The 21,120-nt window shown below is 47.4% G+C and overlaps 1 protein-coding gene across 1 annotated transcript in view; it reads left to right on the forward strand.

Annotated features, from left to right (window-relative positions):
* The first annotated feature begins 552 nt into the window (after window positions 1-552).
* The window catches only part of Rgs22 (regulator of G protein signaling 22), a 100,128-nt gene continuing 79,560 nt past the window's right edge, over window positions 553-21,120 (forward strand). The window contains 3 exon segments of the mRNA XM_035449663.1: window positions 553-681; window positions 2,358-2,570; window positions 12,395-12,457. Coding sequence (XP_035305554.1) covers window positions 553-681; window positions 2,358-2,570; window positions 12,395-12,457 — 405 coding nt within the window.

Here is a 21,120-nt window from a genome sequence, read left to right on the forward strand (position 1 = left end):
GTCCTTCCCGGTGGTGGCGGCAGCAGCATCCGCTTCGTCCCAACCACCTGTCCTCCTCCTCCTCGGGAGCGGACTGCTGCCGTCTCCACAGTAACGGCCATTCCCCGGGCCGCCATCCCCAGCCCGGCCCGGCATTGTCCAGCTCCATGGCAACTCGGGCGCGCGGGCTGCAGCCAGCGCGCAGCCCCAGGCCGGGCCGCCGGGCGCCAGACGCTCCCCAACAGCGGGGTCCAGCAGCGAGCGAGCGGGTGCCCCGACCCCCGACGGCGGCGGGCGGCGGCGGCGGCGGCGGCGGCATGCCGGAGAAGCGGCTCTTGGCTGGTAGGTGGGACAGCCGCACGGCTCCCGTCCCTGGGCTGTTCGGCCTTGCCAGAGCCTCCGTTTGCAGCCAGAGGGGCCTTAGTCTAGCTCCGGGGTCACCGGGGTCACCGTGGGTTCCCAGCCAGGGTCCAGAGGGGCCTTTCCTCCCCACCGCCACCTCGAACCCTAGTTTAAAATCTAATCCATGTGCGTGCCGGTCAATGGGCATTTTACTGAGCTCACCCGCAGGGCATGTACAGCAGGGCGAGCGCGATCAGAGAATTTCATTTAGTCCAAAAGGAAGTCAGATGGATCCGAGTGCGAAAAAATTTAACGTCTTGTCTCGTTTCAGACCCTCCAGATATCACAGAAGAAGAATTTGTAAGTACAACTTAGAGGGGCTACTCGGATTTTGTTCTCACAGGAGAGATTGGATGGTGGAAGAAGCGTGCGCTTTTCCTTTTCGCCATTTCAGTGAACTGCGTGGCGAGGGCAACGCACAGGCCTTTTCCATCTTCTGCTGATTGGTGTGTGGATGCTAATCACTGCCAAGGCTGTTTCCTGTAAAAGACTTTTAATTTCTCCGTACTCTCTGTCTCCACCAGGGCAGGCTTGTCTCCATGGTTTTGTTGTGATGTGTTGGAACAGTTCCTGGTTGCAGTAAACATTAGTACATGGCACTGAAGAACCCGGTGGTTCACATTTATGATCCCAGCATCCGAGATGGGGGCAGGAGGATTGAGAGAGTTCAGGGTCATTCTTTGTGACACAGCAAGTTCAAGGCTACATAAGACCCTGTCTTAAAACAAACAAACAAAAAACTAAAACCTGGGCATGGTGGCACTTTAATCCCAGCACTTGGAAGGCAGAGACAGGAGGCAGATTTCTGTGAGTTGGAGGCCAGCATGGTCTACAGAGCAAGTTCCAGGACAGCCAGGACCCTGACACAAATAAACAAACAATAACCTCAATAAATAACAAAAACCAAATAAACGAAAACCCTGAAAATATCCAGCCAAACAAGTAAAACTGGAAACTTATAATTAATTGTTTTAAATGTTTCTATACATGAGACTCAGGTCGGAACTTTTGGAGAAACTGAGCATCCTAAATACTTGGAAATACAGGCATCATTTGGGAAGAGTGCTGTCTTTGAGTATATCTGATATAGCCTATTGCATATTTGAGGAACTCTCCCCAGGGGACAGACAGATGGACAGGAGCAAAGCTTATTCCCACCAAGGTCAGAGTCAGAGCTCTGACCACTTCCATTATCTCACTTCTCTTGTTGGCAGGTATCTTACTCTTGGCTTTTCGTTCAGCAAACAAGAGTGATTGTATATTCAAAGTATTGTCCCACATGCTGGGGCTAAGTCTCAAGATGTTTGCAGTCCAGTGGGGGCTAAGAGAGGGGCCCCCAAAGAGCAACTCCAAACGTCTATGCACACCAACATGCAGGGAGGCAGAGCAGGTCAGAAGTGCTCCATCGGATTGGCAAAGCCCATTTAGTGGGAAATTTAAATTATTCCAGGCACCGAGCCTGAGGCCCAGTGCAGCTTCAGCGGAGCCGGGTTTTTGAGCCAGCTCCCCCTTCCCATCACAGCTCCTGCCTGGGCGTCTTAAGAACACATAACATACCATCAAAGACAATCTTGCCTGCTCTGTTGGCACCCACTGTCTTCCTGTCCTCAGATCTGTCGTCTTCCGGTTTTCAGATATGTCCTCTTCCCCCATCCGGCTTCTCTTTTCCCGATCTTGTGAAACCTTTGGGATGGATCTGTTCTCCAGGGTTTTTTTGGGTGAGCCCCTCTTTTGTCCACACACCCCCAGCCCAAATGCCGGGACCCCTTTTAAATCAGGGTCTCACTATAGAACCCGTGCTGGCCTGGAACTCGCTGTGTATGCAGCTCAGGGTAACGTCAGACTTTCCATCCAGCTGCTCCAGCCTCCCCGCTGCTGGGATGGATTACAGATGTGTGCGCTACCACACCTGGGTGCAGACACCACTTCCGAGGCGCCCACATATCCGCTGAACTATCAGGTCTCTTCCTCCACAGACGGCCTCCCCCCACTCTCCAGCGTCCAGCTCCGCGTTTCCCTTCCTGTCTTGTGTTTTGGTGACTGGTACGCTGGGCATCGAGTCATCCAAGTTTGTCTTCTTCACCCCTGGATGGCAAGCATCCCCCTCCCTCTCTTGCGGTGTCTTCCTCCGCCTGGGAACACCTTTGCTCTGCTCGGTTGTCCTCAGAGTTCACCTGAAGTCCCAGCTGGTACCACCACGTCAGCATTCCAACCCTCAGCCATGGCTTTTCTGTGTCTAAAACGTAAGGTGCAAACTTGTGTTCTTCAGTTGTAACTGGACATGTGTCTTATCGCTCATCCCGTGGCTGCCATACTGCTGTTAACTCTTTCCAAATTTACCATGTTACCCCGCTGTAAGAAACTTGATTAACAGTGGGTATCCTTGAATGCCGGCCACAGACTAATTTTAACCTGTGAGGTGGAGACCATTTCCTAAGTCGCGTAGAAGAGGAAGGGAAAGTTCACAGAAGTTAACTGCCACTGCGGCCGGCTACCCAGTAGCCCACAGAGCCATTCCGGCACCCAGTCTTCCTTAACCTGGCCTCCCGACCCGGCCCCCAAGATAAATGTCACATCCACCCTGTTTTGAGTTTGCAAAGTATTTCCACATGCCGGGCCGGCCGCTGGCCCCAGCTAAGCTGCCCTGCAGCCTCCTGCCTTTGCCTCACTTTGACTGGGTTGCCCTTCCCCACCCATTTCACAATCTGGCACATTCCTTCAGGCCCAGCTCATCCCCACCAAACCTTCCCAGCCTAACATCCTGCAGACTGCCTTGGCGCTCTGGGCAGCTTCCCATGGAAGCCAGTTTGTGACCAGATTCTCAAATGCACATGCTCAAACCAAGTGTTGGCTACCTGTGAAATAACAAGCCTGCCTCGGACATCTCGGACATACGTTTGGCCCGTGCGATGGAGGTGTGTGTGTGTGTGCTCCTCAGTAAACCACACATTCTTAGAAAATGTGTGACAGAGACCCCCCCCCCAGGCTGTTTTTTGTTTTGTTTTGTTTTTTGTCCCTCCTGCAGTTAGTTAAACACAGTCGTGTAACTGAGTTCTGGCTGGTAGGTCGTGAATAGCAGAAGTGCTATGTCTGCCTCGGGAGGTCTGATGTTTACAGAGGTCAAGTGCCTGACCCCTTCATCACAGGCTTGTTACTGTGGATGGGCCACATTCGGACGCTGGGTTGTAGAGATTCTAACATGTATGCAAGTGTGGAAAGGGCTGGAGCTGAAGCAGTTACCTGGGATCCTGGGATGGCATCCTGAGGACAGCAGATTCACGTGATCACAGGGGACCTCCGTGTGACAGCCAGCACACTGCTTGCGATTACACAGATAACTTGCTCTGTCTTTTAAGAAGTGGCGTTTTGGTGTTCCCGTGTTTGTAATAACTTCTTTGTTATTTTCTCAACCAGTAATCTAAAACTACATTGTTGTTGTAGATGTCCATACAAAGAGCTTAACCTTCCACATGGGGTCTTTCACTTTCAAGGCCTAGGGTAACACGTTTGGAATCAACTTCTTGTCTGCCAGAGACGGTGTCTATATTTAAATGTCTGTTTTTAGGTGGCAGACTTGTTTGGGGGGCAGAGTCTTGCTATGTGGGGACCTGGCTAGCTTGGAATACTATATGTAGACTATACTGACCTCGGACTTGGTATGTAGCTGGCAGATCCTCCTGCCTCGACCTCAGACATGCTGGGTGGTAGGCATGAGTCATCATGACCAACTATTTAAACATTTTATGTATAAAATCTGAAGTTCCCTAACACAGCTGTGGGCTGGAACTACCCGGGCATCCCTTTCTCCCAAAGCACATGGGAACACAGAACACGTTACTCAGAGGGTTAATTTGGTTCGGTGAATCGTTTATTTATTTTAATTTTTGAGATGGAGTGTCAGGTCATCTAGGCTGGCCTCTAACTCTGTAAACGAGGATGACCTTGAACTCTTACCCTCCAGTCTCTGCCTTCCACGTGCTGTAGTCATAGGCACCAGCCACCACAACACCCCACTTAGCATCTTTATTGTGTCTGGAGGGGATTTGATAATTTTCTTTGTGGAAAAGAGCACAAAAAATTAATGTATTTTATGTCCTTTGCGGAGCATAAATGATGCCTGAGTTCTTGCAGAGAAATGATACAGATAAGCGATTGCCTCCCTCTCTGCTTATAGTGCATCCTCAGCTCCACAACACAAATCTCCCCGGCAAAGGGAGGCCTGAGTTCACATTGTCTCACGATATACACAGTGCACACACTGAGTCAAGTTTATGAGAGTTGCTCCTGAGCCAGGCGTGGTGGTATAAACTGTTAGTCCCAGCACTCGGAAGGCAGAGGCAGGTGGATCTCTGTGAGTTCAAGGCCACCCTGAGCTACGTGAAATCGGCCCAGTCTAAAAGAGAAGCAGAGCTCACACAAAGGTGATCTCAGCACTTGGGATCCCTTTAATCCCAGCACCAGAGAGGAATGTAAGGCGGGAGGAGACAGGAGCTCAGTGCAGTCTGAGGTTTGGTGGAGACAGAGGCAGTCTGGAGATGCAGTCTGAGGACAGGATCCCCCCTTTGGTCTGAGCATTGGTAGAGGTGAGAACTCTCCAGTGCCTTGGCCGATTTGCTTCTCTGATCTTCAGCTTAAACCCCAATATCTTGTCTCTGGGTTTTTAATATCAATACCAATTAGAATTTGTGCTATATGACTGAGAAACTGAATCCAACGTCAACACTACGGTGGCTTAAACAAGACCCTCATAATGACAACACAAGTTGACACGCCAGCATGAATTGGGGGGATCTCACAAGGTCCTGGTCCTGGATGGCTGCCAAGAGGTGGGGATAGTTTTTTTTCAGGGACAAGCACCTGACAGGTTATCCAGGCCCAACTGGCCAACCCTAAACACATACATATGAGCAACACAAATGGACTGGGTAGGTTGTGTATCTGTGTGTGTGTGTTGTGTAATAATAATAATTGAAGAAAAGATGAGTTTGAGAGGGAGTAGGAGAGCACAGAAGGTGAGGTCACACGGGACAGGGAGATTAAAAAATTATGTGAATATAGGATTTATGAAGGAAATTCTAAAAAAAAATAATTTAAAAAGGGACTTTAGCTTCGAACAGTATAGCATTTACTTGTGAAAACTGACTTATAGCTTGGATGTAATTACAGTAAACAGAGATTTCCAAAGCTTGAAAATGTCATCAGTATTTGGGGGTGGTTTGAGAGAGAATGGCCCCCAAAGGGAGCGGCACTATTAGGAGGTGTGGCCTTGTTGGAGGAAGTGTGTCACTGTGGAAGCAGGCTTTGAGGTCTCATACGCTCAAGCCCAGGCCCAGTGTCTCAGACCACTTCCTGTTGCCTGCCGATCAAGATGTAAGAACTCTCAGCTCCAGCACCATGTCTGCCTTGATGCCACCATGTCCCACCCAATTGCATGTTTTTCTTTATAAGAGTTGCTGTGGTCATGGCCATGGTGTCTCTTCACGGCAATAGAAGCCCTAACGAAGACATTATTTGAATGATATCTATCATCTGATACATAATCCCAGCCCCCAGGAAGACGACTGCATGGAATAATCCCTTAGTGTTTGTTTTTCAAATGGAACGTGGTGGGTACCCTCGGACTGGTAATGAATGACGTCACTTGGAAACCATGGAGTGTAGAGCAGGAATTGCTGGTCCTGTCTCCCTTCATCCCTCATTTCCTGAAGCCAGTGCAGAGCTCGGAGCTAGAGTACTGTGGGAGAGGCTTCTGGAAACTGAGATGATCCCGAAGGGCCTTTGGAAAGTGTTGCTATTGGAGACCACCCATCCCCATGGAGGTCCATGCTCAGGACAGGGATTCATCTGTAATGCTTTTTGGAACTGCAGAAACTTCTAGAAGATCCATAAATAATGTAGTCAATGGCTGTACTGTGTCCTGGGGACACACATTACCAGTGGAGAGATCCAAAAAAACAGCATTCCCTCTGACTGGAGAGACAGCTGTGCTGGTCGGTGTGTGTGTGTGTGTGTGTGTGTGTGTGTGTGTGTGTGTGAATTTGACACATGCTAGAGTCATCTGGGAAGAGGGAACTCAGTTGAGAAAGTGCCCACATCAGATTAGCCTGTAGACGCAGCTATGGGCCATCTTTTTTTGATTGATATTGCGGTTGAGGAGCCTAGCCCACTGTGTGTGGTGCCACCCCTGCCTGGGCAGGTGGTTCTGGGGTGTATAAGACAGCAAACTGAGCAAGTCAGCAGGACCAAGCCAGTAAGCAGTGCTCTTCCATGGCCTCTGTCTGCTTCAGTTCCTGTCTCCAGGTTCCTGGCTTGAATTCCTGCCGTCATGATGGACTGTGTGCTGGGATGGACCTAGGAACTGTAAGCCGAAATAAACCCGTTCCTCCCTATGTTGTTTTTGATCAGTGTTTTATCACAACACTGAAACAAAGCAAAGACATTAATCTTTCCAGAGAAGCATCAGTATGATAAGCAATCCCATGAATGTGTTGATTGCGCGGTTAAGACTTGGAGTCCTGGCGTCTGCCTTTCCGCCTTTAAAAGACGGAGAAAGTGAGAGCCGCCATGCCTGGTGAATTAGAATATCAGGCCGGAAGGGCTTTTTTATGCAGGGAGAAAGCCTTGGATGCTTGGGTTTAATCGAGTAACTAAAGTCTGCTCGCATGATTTGAGATCAGAATTAAAGATGGGTGGGAAGGAAGGAAATGTAGCCAGGACCACTGAGCCGGCCAAGACCGACGCGAGTTTGGTCCCTCGAACCTACACGGTGGGGGCACTAACCCCGAAAGCTGTGCCCTGACCTACACACACTAGATAAGAAACAGAATTGTGATGGAGTGATGCAGAGACAGAAACAACACAATTGCTTCCATCAACAACAGCCACCGCCTCTGGCAAGTGTGCACGAACTCCCGGGTCCACCCCTCCTCCCATAAGAAGCTTGGCAAGCCTGGACTAAAATTGGACGCGCTGACTTCACTTTCATGGGGGGGGGTACCTGTCGTGAAAGGAGGACAGTATTGAAGAGTGGCAAGTACTCCCTAACTGTCTGCCTCCCTCCTCCCTCTCCCCTCTCCCTCCCGCCCTCTCCCTGCCCTCTCTTCCTTCCTCCCTCCCTCCACCTCATACCTTATGCTGAGTCCATACCTGTGGAATGACCGTAATGGAGGAATTGAGTGTAACTCAGTTTTCTTGTTATTCCTTTAACCATCAATTTTGCTGGGTATTCGGAAGATACCAACCTGACTTAGGAAATTTAATTAATTTAAAAATGTCCAAGTAATAGGATTGTGGAAACTTAATGAGAAAAGCAGAGCTGTTAAACCAGATTAAAGGCTTTCGGTTTTTGTTTTGTTTTTTTCTTTTATAATTCAGGGCTTTGGGAGTAAAAAGGTTCTCAGATCTTCATAGGTTTAGGGCTTAGAAATGCCTCTCTGTGGTACAATTCTTGCCCAGCATACACAAGATTCTGTGTCCAATCCCAGCACCACACACACACACACACACACACACACACACACACACACACACACACACCACAAACATGCAGGACTGCCTGCTGATGTGACTAAATGTTTCCACACTGAACTAGTAACTATGGTGGGAAATTCACTCATTTAGAGCCACTGACTCCTGCCAAATGCCATAAGGCCAGAGCAGGTAGCACTCACAGTCTACACTTTTTCCACATGTCATAGCTGCCCCAAATCATAGTATTCAATATCCATAAGCATTAAGACATAGTATCACAAAAGAAATGCCAATTTTGATGCATTTGAACTGTTAGACCCCTGGAAAACTCAGGCCTCCGGGGTCTCAGCCCAGGACGGTGGTCACCCCAATCACCAGGCAGATTCGAAAGCTTGATGCAAACTGCATGAGGCTTTATTGTTGTTTAACGAGCTAACCGCATGTTAGCTCAGGTCTTTCACCCACCCGCCATGGCAGATGGCTAGAAAGACAGCTCGAAGGGGCTCCAGAGCGATCTTGTAGGGCAGCGTAAGGGGAGTGTCTAGGGGTACACACAGGCTCAGGATTACTGTGCCTCCAGGCTTGGAGGGCTTGCCCTGTGTTGATTGGTCAACTGGTGGTTATGGCCCATAGGCCCTCCCAGGGTGGTTGCTATGCTCTCTACGTCATTGCTGTGTGCTTGTCTGTAAAGCACACCCAGAGCCCTAAAGCATAGCACCACCAGCTAACTTCTAATTGGTTCCTTGCCACGAGGCAGGCATCTGACCTCCTAGTGACCAAGGCAAGGTCATAGTGAGCACGTGTTACTGTCATGGCTGCCGAAATGGGGGGCTGGTCCCTTCATTACCAATTTGTAAGATTAATATAAAATGTACATTTCCCTCTCCATGGATTCATGATCCCATGGCATAGTATTATCAAATTTGGTAACTTTTTAAAAATGACTTAACAGAATTTAATAAAATAAATTCCACCCGAAAGACATGGTTGTTGTTTTAAAGTTTTATTTCATTTGGAATTTTACCGCCACTACCCAAATTCGGCTGCTCTTAGCGTAACACAAATGCCTTCTTGAATGACACTGAAAATTACTGTTAGGAAGTGTTTCTCAAGCGTTAACTTGGTCCTTCACTCAATAAAGTTCAGAAGCTTGGAAATCCGTAAAGTTATCGTTCCAGTTCGCATCTTGTCAACTTGACACAAGCTAGAGTTGTCTAAGAAGGGGGGCCCTCAACTGAGAAATACCAGCATCAGACTGGCATGTGAGAGCCAGCCTCACGGGTGTCCCCATTGTAACTGATGGCTGATGAGGGAGGGCCCTGCTAACTGTTCACAGTGCCACCCTGCGTTCTGTAAGAAAGCAGGCTGAACAAGGCATGGGGAGCAAGCCAGTAAGAATCTCCCCTCCATGGCCTCTGTGTCAGTTCCTGCCCTGACTTCCTTCATACTGGACTCTAAGCTATAAGATGAAATAAACTCTCTTCTCCCAAGTTATTTTTGGCCATGATCTGTTGGGCCTAAAAAAGGCCCAGACCCAAGGCCTAGTGGAACTTTCTGAGCCTGGCCAGAGTTTGGAGACCTGTCTCTGAGCAATCACTTCCGAATAGGAGTGACTCAGCAAAACTGCCTCTGCCTGCTGGCATGGTGAGATATTATTGACCCTTACACCTTACGCATCCTGAGGTCCCCACCCACTTTCTCAACTCTTGAAGTGACCAGTTGGACCAGCCCTTCCCACAGCCCTGACTGCCGGAGCTATGGTCTTGATTACAGCAGTAAAAGCCAAACCTGGACAGTTATTTACCTTACGGCTTCCCTGGTTGGTGTCCACCTTGCTCTTGCTTCACAGACCTTTGCTGACCAGAACTCGGAGCCATGCTGCATTTACAGAGCCCTTGGTCCATCTGTTTTAATCACTTGGGGGGTCTTAGCAGACTAAACCCTGTGTTGATTAGTTGAGAGTTCTAATTGAAGGGACCTTCTCCCCTTTCGGCAGCCATAACAGCCGAACACGTGCTTCTATGACCTTGTCCTAGACACTAGAAAGTCAGATGCCTGCCTCATGACAAGGAACCAATCAGAAGTTAGCTGGTGGCGCTATGCTTTAGGGCTCTGGGTGTGCTTTATGGACAAGCACACAGCAATGACGTAGAGAGCATAGCAACCACCCTGGGAGGGCCTATGAGTAATAACAACCAGTTGACCAATCAACACAGGGCAAGCCCTCCAAGCCTGGAGGCACACCAATTGTAAACCTGTGCGTACCCCTAGACACTCTCCTTACGCTGCCCTTTAAGATCTCTTGGGAGGCCCTAGGAGCTGTCTTTTCTAGCCATCAGCCATGGCGGGTGGGTGAAAGACCTGAGCTAACATGGGGTTAGCTCATTAAATTACAATAAAGCCTCGAGCAGTTTGCAGCAAGCTCTCGAATCCGCTTGGTGATTGGGGTGACCGCAGTCGTGGCCTGGGACCCGGGATACCTGAGTTTTCGGGGGTCTAACATAATGAGCTCCCTGATACGAATCTTGAACAAAACTATTTATAATTCTGTTAAGATACTGCAGTTACTTAAAATTACCAAAAGCAAATCTATTTTCCAAAGCAGCTTTCCCTAAACTTTGTGTGTAGACCTGCTTCTTCAGCTTCATTGTTGTCTTCTTTCCTTCTTTCTCCTCGTCTCCTCCCCCATCTCCCCTAGTGTACACGTACAAGCACACATGCAAGTGAGTGTAGACCAGAGGTCAGTCGTGGGTGGTGGTCCTCAGAAGTTACCCGCCATTTTTATTTTTTTTGCTTTTTGTTTTTCCCTCTCTGCTCCTCCTCTTGTCCCCTCTGCCCTCCCACTTGCTCCTCCTCCCCTCTTCCCCACTTTCACCCCTCCCCCACTGAGATCTGGGCTGATGAGGCTGGCTGGCCAGAGAGCCCCAGGGATCCTCCTGTCTCTGCCTCCCCAGAGTTGGTATTACAAGGGCACAACCACCACGACCGAGAAGCAAGTTGGGAAGGGAACGGTTTAGTTGGCTCACACTTCCGCATCGCTGTTCATCACTGAAGGAAGTCAGGACAGGAACTCAAGCAGGGCAGGAGCCTGGAGGCAGGAGCTGATGCAGAGGCCATGGAGGGGGGCTGCCGACTGGTTGGCTTTTTCCCATGGCTTGCTCAACCCACCATTTTATAGAACCCAGGACCGGCAGCCCAAGGATGGCATCACCCACCATGGGCTGGGCCCTCGCCCAGTGATCACTAAATGAGAAAATGGACCTCATGGGGGCATTTCCTCAGCTGAGGCTCCTTCCTCTGATAACTCTAGCTTTTGTCAAGTTGACACACAAACAGCCAATACACACAGCAAGCCCTTTACCAACTGAGCTGTCTCTCCAGCCACTAGTTCACTAATTTTTAAAAATTAGCCAATACTTCATTAAAAAGAAGTTTGTCAGCAATATGGAAACAATAGCATTGTGTCATGTTTCAGCTTTCGTGTTAGATTTCCAAAGCTGGAATATAATTATGAGTAACAGAGTCACCACATGTACCGTTCAGCAGAGTGTGCCGCGATGTGCTCTTGACACAATGGAAATGATGGCTAATAAAATAAGGTGTTTTATGATTGGGAGAGCAGTTGTCGGCGGTTACTCATTTTGCCAGTTTCAAAAGTGGCAAGTGTGTTGGTGGATAAGACAGTTATAGGAAAAAAAAAGTATGCAATCCGTGCACAGAATACACGCAGTGGTGAAAGTATCTATGTTCAAAACCAAGTAGGACCCAGATCCTAAAAAGTGAATCTCAGGCTTACAGAGAAGAAATTGAATATTATGCTTAGCTTGTCATTTTAATTGATCAGCAAAGAATTTCACATCCTTAATTCTTTTCTAACCCCTAAGGCTTGCTACTGTCTTTAATGACTCTGCCTTCATTTTCACATATTTTAAATTTGTATTATTATTATTGTTGTTGTTGTTGTTGTTGTTGTGTGCCAAGGTGCACACGTGGAAGTCAGTGGACAACTATGGAGTCTGTTCTCCTTCTATCCCTGCAGGGGCTATGGGGATTGAATTCAGGTTATCAGGTTTTCGTGGCAAGAGTATTTACCCGTTCGGCCACCTCGTGACCTTCTGCCTCTGTTTTTATGAAGTGTACATTTTAAAAGTCCGAGAGTTTGCATCTATTGGTACTGAATTCACACGTAGTGCAACATTCTTCACGCCCCATTTGCTAGCTAGCTCCGGTAGCAAGGGCTTCTGAGAGAACAGTCCATCCTGTTTTCTTTTTGTTGAGGATGGTGGTGGCTGAGGCGAGGCTGAGTTGTCCAGTTTACTTGGAACTTACTACATAGGTGAGACTGGCTTTGAGCTCTCAATTCTGGGCCTCCTGAGTGCTCAGCTCACGTTGTAGCCCATTTTCCTGTCTCTTCCAGAGACTGTGCAAGGTTTATAGTGAGGGCTCGACGTGTAACTGGCTTAGAAAGTCTCAAATACCTAAGTCATCCTAATACATGCATGCTCCAAAACATTGCCTTAATACGTTTTTATGTTTTTTGCAGGAAAATTATTTGGCAACAGATGGCTTCCTTGTGGATTACTTTAATGAGTTCTTAAGCCTTCCTGTGAGTATATTATGATATTCTATTGAGTATATTACTATAGCAAAGTATTTTAAAATGATTAGTGTGTGAGTGAGTGTATTGTATGTGAGTGTATGTGTGTATATGCATGTGTGTGGATGTGTGTGCATATGTGTATCTGTGTTCATATGTGTGCGTGTGCACGAGCGTGTGCATGTGTGTGTGTGTGTGTGTGAGCCTGTGTGTGTGTGTGCACGCGCGTGTGTATGTGTAAGCCTGTGTGTGTGTGTGTGTGTGTGTGTATGTATGAGTATCTGTGTTCCTATGTATGAGTGTGTGTGTGTGTGTGTGTGTGTGTGTGTGTGAGTGTGTGTGTGTGTGTGTGTGTGAGTGTGTGTGTGTGTGTGTGTGTGTGTGTGTGCATACATGCATATATGGAGGTCAAAGGACAGCATTGTGGAGTCAGTTTTTTTCTTTCCACCTTACGTGGAATCTGGCGATGGAACTTAAGTTGTCAGGCTTGAGCAGCAGGCACCTTTACCATGGAGCCACCGACCAGCCCAAAGCAAAAACACTTTGACCACTGAGCTATCTTATCAGACATATTTACCAAATACAGTTTTTCTTAGATAAACCAAAGGGCTAGGTGAGACGGGGTATGCCTTTAACCCCAGCGCTCCGGAGGCAAAGGCAGGTAGATCTCTCTGAGCTTGAAGCCAGCCTGGCCTACATTGAAAGTCTCCCGGCCAGCCAGGGCTACACGGTGAACTCTGGTCTCAAAAATAAAAATCAAGGTAAAGACCAATTGCAGTAAGCTGCGGGTGTGGTTGATCACACTCAAACCCTGATAACCCAGCACTTTAAAGCCCGAGGCGGGAGAAACTGACATAAATAAAAAAATAAAGATCAATTAAGAAATTTTGCTCAGCTTCTATGTCTTTATAGTTAAACATTTGGGCTTGAATCCCATGTAGAAACATTCCCAGTGGAGAGAGCCAGAGTTGCCCTGAGCATCAAAAGACATCTGTGCAAAGCCTGACCCAGCTGCATTTGGCAGGATGTTAGACTCTGGGCAGGCTGACAGGACAATATCAAAATCTCAAGAAACTGCTTTACCCTTTCACTCTAGGTCATTATCGGCATCTTCTTGGGAAGGTATTGAAGGCAACTAGAGTTTGTATGCGTAGTAAACAAGACCCAGGGCACATAGGTGTATGCAGCTAATAGAGTTTCAGTCCAATAGCAGTGATGGGCACAGTAGGCATTAGGAGATTTGGGAAACACAACATGACAGTTTCTGCAAGGTCTCCCATTGTCCTGCAGAAATAAAGTCAGTGACAAATGACACTTCAGAGGAAGTTAGCAGTGCTCGGTATGGTTCATAAAAACATGAAAATTTGCTTCATTCAAATTTTTTACAAGCAAAGGGCTGGGAATGTAGCTCAGTTGATAAGAATGTTTACCCACCATGTACAAAACCCTGGATTTGATTCCCAACATCACCAAAAACAGGCACGGTGTTGTTGTTGTTGTTGTTGTTGGTGGTGGTGGTGATGTCGGTGGTGTCGGTGGTGGTGGTGGTGTCGGTGGTGGTGGTGGTGGTGGTGGTTGCAAGCCTGTAAAGCCAGCATTTGGGAGGTGAGATCAGCAGGATCAGATGTGCAAAGTCATCCTTAGAACCTGTCTCAAAATGAACAAACAAAGAAAGAACTTTAACCAGGAAAAAAATGGAACATAGAGAAGTCACACATAATTTTGAAGACTGGGCCATAAACCATGTTAAAGCCCAACCACTGACTGTGCCTGTTGAAGGGGGAAGAGCTGAGTGTCACGTTCTTGCTAGGTCTGTACCAACGACACGGAGGTGCATAGTGAGTCTGGGGCCTGCCCGAGACACAGAGACACAGAGACCTTAGAAGAAGGGATGGGCCAGGATAGCTCAGTGTTAGCGTGCTCGCCTAGCATGCTCACAGCTCAGGGACACTTCCCAGCACCTCACAGACCCCCAACCCCAAACCAACCAACCAACCAACCAACCAACCAACCAAGAAACAACATTAAATCTTAAATTTCAGTTTCTCAGTATTTATGTATTGGTACCAAGATTAGGGACTGTCTTGGTGCTTATTTGATCCAGGAAGTAAATGGTTTCCCTGCTGCCTCCAGGAAGTAAATGGGGTCCCTGCTGCATCCAGGAAGTAAATGGGTTCCCTGCCACATTCAGAAAGTCTGTATTAAACTGTAGAAGTCAACACAACAGTGACAGAAAACCGAAGCCAAGCACGATGGCTCATACCTGTAATCCCAGCTTCTTGTAAGGGTGAGGCAGGAGGATTGCCCTAAATTTGAGGCCAGCCTGGGCTACATAGTTTCAGACCCTGCCTTAAAAAAAAGGAAAAAGAAAATTTATAAAATTTATGGAAAAATTTGGCCATAGTCCTAGTTTGTGTGTTTCTTTTCAGGCCTTAGGTCAAGTGGCAGTGTGACATCCAAGCCCCCTATGCTGTGGAGCTGTGCTTTCCACCCCTCCACACACACACACACACACACACACACACACACACACACACAGAGAGAGAGAGAGAGAGAGAGAGAGAGAGAGAGAGAGAGAGAGAGAGAGAGGTCAACCCTTATTGGGTCCCGTGCAGCAACCTACCTGTGCTCCGTTTTGTCTTTCTCATTCCTTCTGCCTTTCCACTCCCAGCCGTCTTCATTTCTTCAGCTCTATTTGCCTGTTTTATATCCCTTAGTCAACCTGTCGATTGACAAATGAAGGAAGAAGCAGTCACAGATTTTCAGAGAGGGTTTGAGGGCAGGAAGGAGAAGAAACATGGATTCTGAGAGCAAGGGCCTGGCAGAGTTCTAGACAAGACTAGTAATTAGTGATGTTTTGTTTATGAGCACTTGGATAAGAATTGGAAGCCAGCCTGGGTTTACCAAGAGAACTTGGGTCAGGTATTGGTATTTTAGGCTCCTGTAAATACAGTGTATTACGGCTTCAGTGCAGTATTATAAAAATAATAAATTGCTCTCAACCATACTCGAGGCAGGATTCGGCCTTTCCATTTCCTGATCTTTTGGGTCCTAATTCTTCTCCAGGTTAACCAGCCTTCTTTGTGTTTCTAAAAACTGAATACGCCAAGTGTGTTGGATAGTTTGTTAACACAAGCTTAAGTCATCTGAGAGGAGGGAACCTCAATTAAGAAAATGGCTCCATAAGATCTGGCAGCAGGCAGGCCTGTAGGGCGTTTTCTTAGCAATTGATGTGGTAGTGCCATCCCCTAGGTTCTTTAAGAAAGCAGACTGAGAAAGCCATGGGAAGCAAGGCGGTAAGTAGCTCCCCTCCATGGCCTTGCATTGGCTCTTGTCTCTAGGATCCTGCCCTGTGTGAGTTCCTGCCTTGGCTTTCCTCAATGCAATGTTGTTAGTATTTAGGCATCTGTACTGGCTTGCCCGTGGGGTCCTGTCAGGATACGCCTTCAGCTGCAGCCACTAAGAGCACCCCCTGTGCACATTCACTTTGTTCCCCTTTAAAAGGGCCACGCCCACCTCCCATCCCCTTCCTTCCTTCCTTCCTTCCTTCCTTCCTTCCTTTTTCTTTCCCTCTTTCGGTCTGTCTATTCCCCCCCCCTCTCTCTCTGCCCCTCTTTCCTCTCTTCTACTGCTCCTGTCCCCGGAGGCTGGTCTGCCCCCTTCCACCCCTCTGCCTGAACCCTGTCACATGGCATCTTTCTCCTGAGAGCCACTTTTCTTAAACTACAACAACTGAGGACTCAGGATGTGAGAGCCAAATAAACCCCTCCCTCCCCAAGTTGCTTTTGGTCATGGTGTTTCATCACGGCCAGAGAAACCCTAACTAAGACACCAAGTGCTCCAGCCTGGAGCACTCATTCTCTGAGATATTTGTATCATGTTCTCCTTACATCACTTCTCTTACCCTCTTGCCATCTCCATCTGAGAAAATACCCCCAGTACACACTGCCCATAGTCCTTTATTCGCATACAAACCCTCGTCACTATCCGTGAAATTAATTTTCAAATGTTTGAACTGATTAACTGATTATAACCTGTAGGTTAATTCTTAATAGCCACCAGGCTGAAGGGAACATTCCTGTAGTGTGGAATTCAAGACTTTTGCAGTGTGGCCTCAGCTTAGCCTTCCCACCCAGACCCCCTGCACAGTGTTTGTGTCCTGCTGCCTTCTGTGTCATTTAAGCCACCAAGCCACGGGGACTCCACAGAGGAGCCCTGCGCAGCCCTCCCTGTAGTTAGGAAGGGTGTGGAAGAGCTGTCATTATTTCTGGCCCCTCCATTCCTGGACTGCTGGAAATGCCATAGACTTAACCTTTGTGTTTCTCTCTCTAAACATCTTACAAGATCGCCATGGAGCGATGTAGTGTGTGTGTGTGTGTGTGTGTGTGTGTGTGTGTGTGTGTGTGTATGTGACATACTAGAGTTTATTTTTCCTTTAACCTCAGGGACTCACCTCCCGACCCTGAACTACAGGAGGCAATCAGTTTGGTTGACCTGATGGATCCACGTCAGCCTGGGGCACTCTGTCACATCACACAGATCTGTCACTGGTTTTGCCTTTCAGAAATTGTTTTTATTAGAGACTTGGATGAAAAATTATAACCAATATTTTTCCAGTTTAAGCTCACTCAGCTAGTAAATGACATGGCCTACCCAAGGCCACATGGTCAGAAAGCTTTGAGTGCCCAGCTGTAGAACTCGGGACAGAACATATAAACAGATCGTGTGGATAACAGGCTGAAGCCTTATGCTTATTCTGATACATAAATGAAGGAAAACAAACAAAGCTAATGTGTTCTTAGGCTACATTAGCTGAAGTTTTGCTCAGATCAAGAACAATATTAGTTTGGAGCATAGGAGGAGGCAATGGGCAGTTTTTCCGGGGGGGAGGAGGTGGAATTGTTAGACCACATTTGGAATATTGTGTTGCGATCTTGGTCCCATATGTTAAGAGTTGCTTTGCCAAGCCAGTCTCAGGGAGACTCAGCCTGTGAACACGCAGGAAACCATGTCAGACGAGAAAGGATTGAAAGATGTGTTTAACCAGGCTAGGCAGAGGGATGGAAAGGGGCAGCCCTTTCAAATGTCTAAAGATGAAATCAAGGGAAACAAACGGGCTCACATTCTGTGAACCCAGAGGCAGGGCAGTGCCCCACTTACGAGAACCCAGTTTTCAAACAAAAAACTCGGGAAGTCGTAAACCTTCGTGTGTGTGGAGGTATTTAGGTGGAGGAAATGTGAGTATTGCATTGGAAGAGAGGGAGGGGGTGAGGTGGGGAGATAATATTTTTTTTTCTGTAAAATTTTCCCTAGAGATTTCTTTTTTTCTTTTTGTTTTTTCAAGACAGGGTTTCTCTGTGGATTTGGAGCCTGTCCTGGAACTAGCTCTTGTAGACCAGGCTGGTCTCGAACGCAGAGATCTGCCTGCCTCTGCCTCCCGAGTGCTAGGACTAAAGGTGTGGGCCACCACTGCCCAACCTTCCCTAGAGATTTCTATGACAGACATAAGAAAATCATAATATTGATGGATGTGGGATGAGTCTTAGCCCACATTCTTATTGTATAGAAAAAGAGTGTCATGTATCTATGTATCTATGTATGTATCTATGTATGTATGTATCTATCTATCTACCTATCTATATCTATCTATCTATATATCTATCTATCTATATATCTATCTGTATCAATTTATAGTCTGTTGACTACTATGATGGAAGGCCAGATTTACCCAAATGAAAACATGTGAATGTCTATTTCATCTTTATAATCAATACTGCAAATCGGCAAGCCAGGCCTCTCCTGCAATCTCCCCAGACCCCTCCAGGGTCATTCCTCTTTTATTTCTACATCTTCCATGTAAAATCTTTGAAATAGAGAATCCTTCTAGTCTACTCTCTCGCTCCCCTTCCTCTCCTGCCCCTTACCACCTTATACACAACCACAACCTAAGCCCGAGAATAGTCTCAGTCACAGTCTCAGAGGGGTCTTAGGTCGATCTAGACTTCCAGACCTTCTGAGGCCCCACCCCACCCTTGCAGGGACAAAGCCCAAGGCAAAGATGGGCCTACAAGCCGAGCCGAGTCAGCCGTTGGCTCCTCTTACACTCCCTTCCATCACACCACCACACTCTTGGGACCGGTTTCGAGATCCAGAACCCATGGCTGGTAGCCCACGTTGCTTTTGATGAGGGAAGTCCAGGACAGTTGCCTCTGTTATAAATGATCCTATGGCACTTTCCAAATCTCAGCTTTCATAACTTCATTCCGTTTGTTCTCCAGCCAAGTTCACTTTCAGATATTGTTTTCATTTGGTGTCTGGGAGGGTTTTTTTTTTTTTTTTCTCCCTGTCAACTCTTTACGGACAAGTGTTTGCTCATTAGGTTGTCTTCTGTGCTGTTGTGTGAAAACATTCTTCCCTTTGGTTTTGTTTTGTGTGTTTTATGCGCGGTGACTGTTGTGGGATTGAGTAGATGAGCCCACATAGATTTAGGTTGGTCCTCTGTGGGTGGTTTCAAATGTTTGTGACATTTATGGTTTGCAGAAGCTGAAGGGGTGGCCTGTTCTATACCCTCCTTGCAAGGATAGGTATGTCATATGCTTGCCAGACCATGCTTAGCTATGCACTTTTGGAATTTTACCATAACTTTTTTTTGGCCTGATTCTCCACACTTTTTTTTTAATCTGTAAACTATTATAATTTCTTGCAGCTTTATGAGTTATATGCTAGAAGGACTGTTGGGTGAGGGGGGATAGAGAAAGAATATAAATCCAAGAAATGAGTGGGCTGAGGAGAGATGGAGGGCTTGGGTCTTCCCTTGCCAAAATTTAAATACTCGGAGATTGGCTTTCAAAGGCATGTTGATGGAACTCTAGGTGACTGTTTAGTTCAGGGTTTATACCTATGGGTATTTTGATAGACCCTTAGCGCTAACATAACACACTCACATTACCTACCGTAACTCGTTTTGTTAACTAAGGATATTCTGTACACTCCATGGGGCACACCACTCCTTCCACCCCCTTGCTGAATGTCTGGTAAACAATTTATAGTTCAGCATCTGAAACATCAATAAAAGCTAGCTGGAGAGGAGTTGTTATTGGTAACCAACTTGTTACACTCGAGTAGTCAGATGGTTTTTATCCGCTGTTGAGGACTCATGTTTGAAATGCAGGCTTGGAGCTCAATTAGTAGAGACAGAGTCGGAGCGGGGAGAGACATGTATTAAATTAACCTAGTCATTAGTTTTTAATTTAAATACTGTTCAGCTAAATAATTTGGCACCAGTGAGTTCCAGTGGTGCTGGGCTGGCAGTTTGAACACACCACTAATTATTTACAGGTTTTTTTTTTTCTTTTCTTTTCCTCCCCCCCTCTTCTTTCCAGAGAAATGTGGAACCCGCAATTTATTGTGGTAAAAAAAAAATATTTTCATGCACTTGCTTTTTCTGTGAAAATATTTTTCGCACATGGATGACTAGTACCACAAAGCTAGCTCTCACCACCTCCAGGTCAATCCATTTTAGAACATTCCGAAAAGCGACACCCTTGAAACGAGAAAAATAAGTCAGTAAAGGGGTAATTAGTCCACAGGAGCTTGTCTGGGTCTGAGGCGCAAACTGAAGACTTTCCCATTGCAGGATAGAGATCTGTGCATTGTCAAAATCAGCTTTTGGGCGAGAACACAGTCCCCCCACTCTCCGAGCCTCTCCCCCCACTCTCTGAGCCTCGTACTGTTATTTCTGAACTCACTTTAGTAGTTTTGTAGGTAAGTTTAGAAATGGAGTTGTACTGAAGGCTTGTGGCTCTTTGTTTATCAATGACCAGTACCCCCACATACACGATGCCTTAGGAGAGTCAGCACAAGGGAATGGACGCATGCGTAGCCTCTGGAGTTTGTCCTAGCCCAGATCCTACCCGGCTTTAGCTGAAAGCTCTTCAGTAGCACCCTGACCACCTAAAGCAAAGGCCCTTAGACTCGAGGATCATTACAACTGCCGAAGGGAGGCCTCGGCTCCATCCTGATTCCGGCTCTAGGGAGAGGCCTGAGAGCTGATGCAACTGGTCAAGGAACCGTCTGGACCACCAGGAACTGTGGACCACTTCTGTTGTGAAGGGCAGCCTGCCGGGTGTTCTGATGGAAGCTCCACCCCAGCCCCTGGCACTCACAGACCCAAAGAGTCTGGGATGATTAGGTGGAAGCCACACCCCTTTCTCCCCAGACCCTGCCCTACTCAGAAAGCCCGTGTCAAACGTGTCAAACAACGGTGGCCCCTCCACCCCATACCCCTCCCAGGGCATTTCAAAGCCCCCTCCTCCTGCGTGGTTTCCCCTCGAGGTTTAGTCCCCTTCCCCTGGGGCCACCTGGGAATGCTTTGCTCAGATCAAACCTGGATTCATTAATTTTGTCTGATTGGCTTATTATTACATCAGCGGCAGCAGATTTCCAATAACCGGGGATTCAAAACTTATCCGTGGGTCCTTGATGTACTGGGCTTCTGCCCGCCCTCCAGGTTTATGCCCAATATTCCTGGCACCTACTAAGCTCCAGCAACGCCTTGTTGCTTGCAGTTCGCCCAGACTGGCCTGTTCTTTTGTGCTCCTGTATCTCAGGGTACTGACTCTTCCTTCTGATGAGTTCTTTTTCCTTTTTGTCTATCCGATGATGACTGACAG

Source organism: Cricetulus griseus, chromosome 10, assembly GCF_003668045.3.
Source record: "Cricetulus griseus strain 17A/GY chromosome 10, alternate assembly CriGri-PICRH-1.0, whole genome shotgun sequence".
NCBI lineage: Eukaryota > Metazoa > Chordata > Mammalia > Rodentia > Cricetidae > Cricetulus > Cricetulus griseus.